The sequence below is a fragment of the Arachis ipaensis genome, chromosome B09 (genome assembly GCF_000816755.2).
Source record: "Arachis ipaensis cultivar K30076 chromosome B09, Araip1.1, whole genome shotgun sequence".
Classification (NCBI taxonomy): Eukaryota; Viridiplantae; Streptophyta; class Magnoliopsida; order Fabales; family Fabaceae; genus Arachis; species Arachis ipaensis.
Window position 1 is genome coordinate 32138362 of NC_029793.2, and position 7095 is coordinate 32145456.

Below are 7095 nucleotides of genomic sequence, written 5' to 3' on the forward strand. Positions count from 1 at the left end.
TTGGCAAAGTTTTTGTTTTCTCACTCTTTTTGAATCCTCTTTCTCCACATGGCATCACTCTTTCTTCCTTAGCCATATTATTACCCTCACACACTCTTCAATGCACTCCAATAATCCAAACCTTTCTTCTTCCAATGGAAATACCAAAGCCTTTCATCCTTCTTCTTCTTCTTCTTCTTCTTTTCATCCCTTCCTTCTCAGTTTCTACCTTTACTCCCATAGATAACTACCTTATCAACTGTGGCTCAAACACCAATGCTTCACTCTTCAACAGACCCTTCATTGCTGAAGAACAAGGTTCCACCTTTCTCTCTTCAGAAAACTCTATCCCACTCAAACTCCAAAACCCACCTCCAAATTTGCCTCTTTTGTATCACACAGCAAGAGTCTTCACCACCAACGCAAGGTACAGGTTCAACATGAAGAGAAACGGCACCAACTTTGTGCGTTTCCATTTCTACGCTTTTAAAGCTCCGAGTGTTGACCTCAAGCATGCTAAATTCAGTGTCTTTGTTAATGGGGTCTCACTTTTAAGGTATTTCCAGCAAGTTAATAATAGTGTCATGGTTAAAGAGTTTATCTTGAAGATAGAATCAGAATCTGTTGAAATTTTGTTTAGGCCTGTTGCTACTGGTGGTGGTAGCAACTCAGGATTTGGATTTGTGAATGGTTTAGAGGTTTTTTCTGCTCCTGAAGATTTTGTTACAGATTATGGAGCTAGGTTTGTTGGTGCTTCTGGGGTGGAAGAGTTCAAGAACCTTTCATCTCAGGTTTTAGAAACTGTTCATAGGATCAATGTTGGTGGTTTGAAAATAACACCATTTAATGATACCCTTTGGAGGACTTGGATCCCTGATGAGGGTTTTCTTGTTTTCAAGCATGCAGCAAAGTCTGCATTTACTGATCACACACCAAATTACCAGAAGGGAGGGGCAACACCAGAGATTGCCCCTGATAATGTTTACATGACTGCTCAGCAGATGAATAGGGAGAACTCGAGTTTAGCTTCGAGGTTCAACATAACTTGGAATTTTTCTGTGGATACTGGTGGTGTTCCTCACCTTGTGAGGTTGCATTTCTGTGATTTCGTTAGCCCTGCGCTTAATTTGCTCTACTTTGATGTGTATATCAACGGCTACACTGCAATTAAGGATCTTGATTTGTCGTCCCTTACGTTCCACACGCTTGCTTCTCCATACTATGTGGATTTTGTCACTCACTCGGATGATTCCGGTATTATTCAAATAAGTGTTGGTCCTTCTGATCTTAGCAGTTCTATAAGGATGAATGCCATATTGAATGGAGCAGAGATACTGAAGATGGTCAATGTTATCGATTCCAGTGCTACACATTGGAAGAAAAGATTGTGGATTTGGATTGGTTCAGTTGCTGGAGGAATTGTTGTCTTGTGTTTAGTTGTAGCTGCTTTTCTACTTGCTATCAGATGCAGGAAGAAGAAACAAAAGCGAGGAACCGTCGAAAGCGTTGGATGGACACCTTTACAAATGTATGGAGGGAGTTCCAACAGTAGAATGTCTGAGCCTGGTTCTAATGGATACATTGGCTTGAAGATCCCCTTTGCAGATATACAATTCGCGACGAATGATTTCGATAAAAGTTTGGTGATAGGATCTGGTGGGTTTGGTATGGTTTACAAAGGCGTACTCAGAGACAATGTTAAGGTTGCTGTTAAGAGAGGCATGCCTGGGTCAAGACAGGGCCTTCCGGAATTTCATACTGAGATAACTGTTTTGTCCAAAATTCGCCATCACCACCTCGTTTCGCTGGTTGGTTTTTGCGAAGAGAATTCGGAGATGATACTTGTCTATGAGTATGTTGAGAAAGGTCCCCTTAAAAGGCATTTATACGGCTCGTCCGGCTTGCCACCTCTCTCGTGGAAGCAGCGTCTAGAGATATGCATTGGCGCTGCGAGAGGCCTCCACTATCTTCATACTGGGTTTGCTCAAGGAATCATCCACCGCGACATTAAATCGACCAACATTTTGCTTGATGAAAACTATGTGGCCAAGGTTGCTGACTTTGGCCTTTCAAGATCTGGACCTTGTATCAATGAAACACATGTGAGTACTGGTGTGAAAGGTAGTTTTGGTTATCTTGATCCTGAGTACTTCCGGAGGCAGCAGCTAACCGATAAATCGGATGTTTATTCGTTTGGGGTTGTACTATTTGAGGTTCTTTGTGCTAGACCAGCAGTTGATCCGCAATTGACCCGGGAACAAGTGAATTTAGCAGAATGGGCCTTAGAGTATCTTGAGAAGGGTATGCTAGAGCATATTGTTGACCCTCGCATTGCAGGGCAGATTGAACCAAGGTCGTTGAAGAAATTTGGCGAAACGGCCGAAAAATGTTTGGCAGAATATGGTGTTGATAGGCCAACTATGGGTGATGTCTTATGGAATTTGGAATATGCACTTCAGCTTCAAGAAAGTGGACAACAAAGGGAGCCGCGAGCCGGTATCAGCGCCGACGAATCAGTGAATGTGACTACAACAATTGCTCCTGGAAATTCTTCCAGCAACAGAACAGTTGTGAGAGATTATTCAGATGTAAGTAGTAGTCAAGTGTTTTCCCAGCTAATGACCAATGAAGGCAGATAGAGATAGTTTCATGCTGCATGTATAAGTTAACATTTTTGCATCAAAAACTTTATTTATCAATTATTAAATGATATAAATGGAATTCTAGTCCAGAGTTCTCATTTCAATGGCAATGCTTAGTGTTATGGTAGATGAAACTGAGTGTGTAATGCTTCATAGAGGTTTAAAGTATAAGGTTACAGGGACACACATACATATGTTTTTTTATTATTATTATTTTAATAAATCTTAAAAAATACAATATTTCTAGTCATACGCTATTTTAACAAGGTTTTATTTCTTGGCATCCATAATTCCATATGCAAATTGAACTGGAACCTAATCCCAAACCAGTCTTCCAATCTTTCACATTTGCATGACTGAATATTATTTTATTGAGTAAAATGACAATTAAGTCATTGAAGATTTCGACTTCAAACTAATTAATCCCTAAAGGAAAAAAAAAAGTACTATTTTGGTCCTCCAAAAGAGCAAACAGTGGATATATGATGTCTTTCTATCAATTCATCAAGTAAAACTTAACAGTGATGTTTATAGGCTTAGGATTCGGTGGTCCAGGAACCTTTGGACCACTTAGTGGTCCAAATAAAAAACATGTTTTTGGAGTTTTTTTATCAATTGGTACGTAGTCTTTGAACTAATTTTAATTACAAATCAACCATATATATTTTATTTAATTATAAAAATAGTTTTTTATTTTATAAATTATTATTTTATCAATTATCTATTATATTTATTAACAATCAAATACAAAAATAACAACTAATTATACCCTCCATTCATCCTAATAATTCTAATTGATTAAAAAATTAACTTTGATCTCGTTACGTTCGTCCATGGCTTCCAAATCGTATTTCCTTGAAATTCAATCGATTGGTTTACACTATATCACAAAACAATCGATTGAAAGTTGTAAGGTAGAATGGTAAAAAGCTTAAACCAATCGATTGTTTATACTTTTCAATCGAATGAATGCCTCAAAACAATCGATTGTTGTTGTTATTCAATTGATTGAATTCACGAAAACAACATGGATTTGTCAAATACAATCGATTGGAAAGTGATGACATTGAAATTTTAGCCAAATTCAATCTATTGGTAATGGAATATCCATCTACTCAATCAATTGGTAATGTTCTCATTTTTCAGAATTCTGTAGGATTTTGCACAATTTATTCTATTCTACTTTCATAAATCACAAATAGGTTGTACAAATTCTCATTAATCTAATTTTTTTTTTCAATCACCATGATCAGGATCTTATTATCTTCTTGCACCAATATCAATGTATTAACATAAGAACAATTTTTATCACTTAACTTAAATCATTAATCCTGTAGTTTGGTCTAATTTGGACGAAGGAAATGTATTTCTACTAGTATTAATTAAATCCGTGATACTACATGACGAAATTATTTTGGTAACCAAATTTAACCAAGTTGGTTCAATAGCTTATTGGTATAATAAAAAACAATTGATTGAGTAGATGGGTACCATTACCAATCGATTGAAATTGGCAAAACATTCAACTTCATCACCTTCCAATCGATTGGATTACATTACCAATCGATTGAATTTGGCTAAAACTTCAATGTCATCACTTTCCAATCGATTGTATTTGGCAAATCCATGTTGTTTTCGTGAATTCAATCGATTGAGTAACAACAACAATCGATTGTTTTGAGGCATTCATTCGATTGGAAAGTATAAACAATCGATTGGTTTAAGCTTTTTACCATTCTACCTTACAACTTTCAATCGATTGTTTTGTGATATAGTGTAAACCAATCGATTGAATTTCAAGAAAACACGATTTGGAAGTCATAGACGAACGTAACGAGATCAAAGTTAATTTTTTAATCAATTGGAATTATTAGGATGAATGGAGGATATAATTGGTTGTTATTTTTGTATTTGATTGTTAATAAATATAATAGATAATTGATAAAATAATAATTTATAAAATAAAAAATTATTTTTATAATCAAATAAAATATATGGGGTTAATTTATAATTAAAATTAGTTCAAGGACTACGTAGTAATTGATAAAAAAACTCCAAAAATGTGTTTTTTACTTGGACACTAAGTGGTCCAAAGGTTCCTGGCCACTGAATCCTGTGCCATGTTTATATGTACTGTTAATTACTCTGACATGTCTATCTATGAAAGATAGTCATGTAGATAATTTTTGAAACGAAACTTCACTTTTTTAATAGGATTTGTGATAAATAGGGAGCAGTTAATAAAAAGTATATGAAAACTCAAGATAATAAATGATTTACTGTCCAAAATTACATCGTTTCCTGCTAACGTGATAATAACGAGATATGTACCACTGTAAATAACGAAATACATAGACAATTCGATTTCGTTTTGCACTATTTATTGACAGAAAGACACATATCTACCATTTACTATTTTAAAAGACCTAATTAATACATTTTTTTCTTCAAAAACTAATTAGTCCAAAGTCAACAAATATTTGAAGATCTAACAAAAAAAATCACATACATAAATTTTTGCGTATAGTATTTTATAGTGGGAGTAGTTATTATGTGCAATCTCTTAGAAAGCAGATTCCTGATTATCAAGTTGTAGTGCACAAGTCTGGCCACCACTCTCAACAGTTTTTTAATTGACAATTATTTTCTCTATTTTGAATTTCGTAGCAATAGGATTGGATTGGATTGGATTCCAGCTACTGGACAGTGGAAGCGTGTGCTCTCCACTCCACTCAAACAAATACTTGTGGTCCAACGGAAAAAGAAAAAAAAATAAATAAATAAAAACTTATGGAAGCTGCCATGATGCCATCCATTCTCTTTTTTTCTTTAGCTATATAGTAAATGATAGTTACGGCAAAGATGATAGAATATGATTAAGAACTTTCTTGCTACTCTGTATAATGTGATTTGATGAATATGTGACAATTGATCAATCAAATCAACAAGGCCCCCCCAAATAGCTCACCAAATGGTTGAGGCCTTGAGGGGATAGTGGGGAAGTGTATATTTTAGATACTAATTCGGTGAAGTGTATCTTACATATTTTAATATATTACTATTTACTGGTGGGAATTTTAAATTAGAATAATGCTATACATCAAGTTTTTTTGTTAACCAAATTTAATCAAATTGTTTTAACAATAAAATTAATTATAATTAATATTATTTCAAGTTTTGATTATTTAATTTGATTAGATTTAATTGATAAAAAAATTTGAATGTATAGTATTACTTTTTTTTTTGTCGAATAGTATTACTCTTTAAATTAATATTTATGGAAAGAAGTTTAAGAAACTAATATTAATTAGAAGTCTGCTACACATACAAACTTTTTTAGCTTACAAGCTATACAAGTTGGCCAAGTCCAAGAAAAAAACATGTGCACCACTTCTTTAGAATCTAGCGTCCAACGCACGCGCCTTAATCACCCATTGCGTTCACCCATTGCGTTTTTCCACAACACATTCATTATGCTGCACTCTTCCTCTTCTTCCTCAATCAAAACGCAAACAGTTAAGATTCAAGCGACATTCGAAACAAATGAAGAAACGTTCAGCTCCTCGCAAAGAGTAGAAGAAAATCAAGAAGAAAAGATACAAATCTCTATTAAAAATCACCAGAAAAAACGAAGAAACATTATTCAAGGCACTGTTTTAGTGTTCTTCTAGGTTTTTTTTCTAGATTGTCTCTGCCATGTGCCTCACTCTTAACCAGCAAAATATTAAAAGATTTTAAGAAGAAATATACTGTCTCCCATCTAATATTGGATGTATTTCTTAAATCCTTTGGGTGTATTTCTGAAATCCTTTGGATGTACTTCTGTAACCGTTTGGGTGTATTTCTAAAGTTCCATTATCTTCAAAACAATTTCAAAACTTGGTTTCAGAAACCATGAAAATCGAAAAAAATCGAAGGAGATCGAAGGTAAAGAGAAAACGCACGAAGGAGATCGAACAAATTTGGCAAGAAACTCGAAAAAGGAAACGAAATCTTTTGAAAAATGGAAGTTATATATTCACGCGTTGATTGATTTGGATTGATTTAAAAGTCTGTTAAAGAGGCACGTAACATAAGCAGCGCGTTTAGGGGGTTTCGTTCTCTTCCGGCTTGTAAAGCTTGTAAGCGCAAAACATTTGTATGTAAAGATTAATTCTATTAATTAATTAAATTAATTTAAAAATTGTCCAACAATTAGAAAGAAATATTTGAAACTAAAAACATTTAAAAACTCAAGTAAAAAGAATATTTTAGGGTGAAACAAAATAAAAATCAATTTAAAATCCAAAATTAATAATTTTAGGTTTTACTATTTAATATTTAGAATTTAAGATGGCTGAGTTGACACTTGACAACGAGAAAGCGGTTGCTGGAGATGGTGGATGGCTGGTAGACGTAGTAGTGGATGAAATTATGTTGTTGAAAAGAAGGAGAAACCGTGAGAGAATGTAAAAGATCATTAAAAAAAAAAAAA

General features: G+C 34.2%; 1 protein-coding gene across 1 annotated transcript; it reads left to right on the forward strand.

Annotated features, from left to right (window-relative positions):
* LOC107618881 (probable receptor-like protein kinase At5g24010) lies at positions 7-2731 on the forward strand. Its single transcript, XM_016321057.2, has one exon. The coding sequence runs from the start codon at positions 135-137 to the stop codon at positions 2616-2618; it is 2484 nt and encodes an 827-aa protein (XP_016176543.1). The 5' UTR covers positions 7-134; the 3' UTR covers positions 2619-2731.

What these genes read in the sequence shown, in the direction of transcription:
- LOC107618881 (XM_016321057.2), top strand. Translation starts at nt 135, where the DNA reads ATGGAAATACCAAAGCCTTTCATCCTTCTTCTTCTTCTTCTTCTTCTT.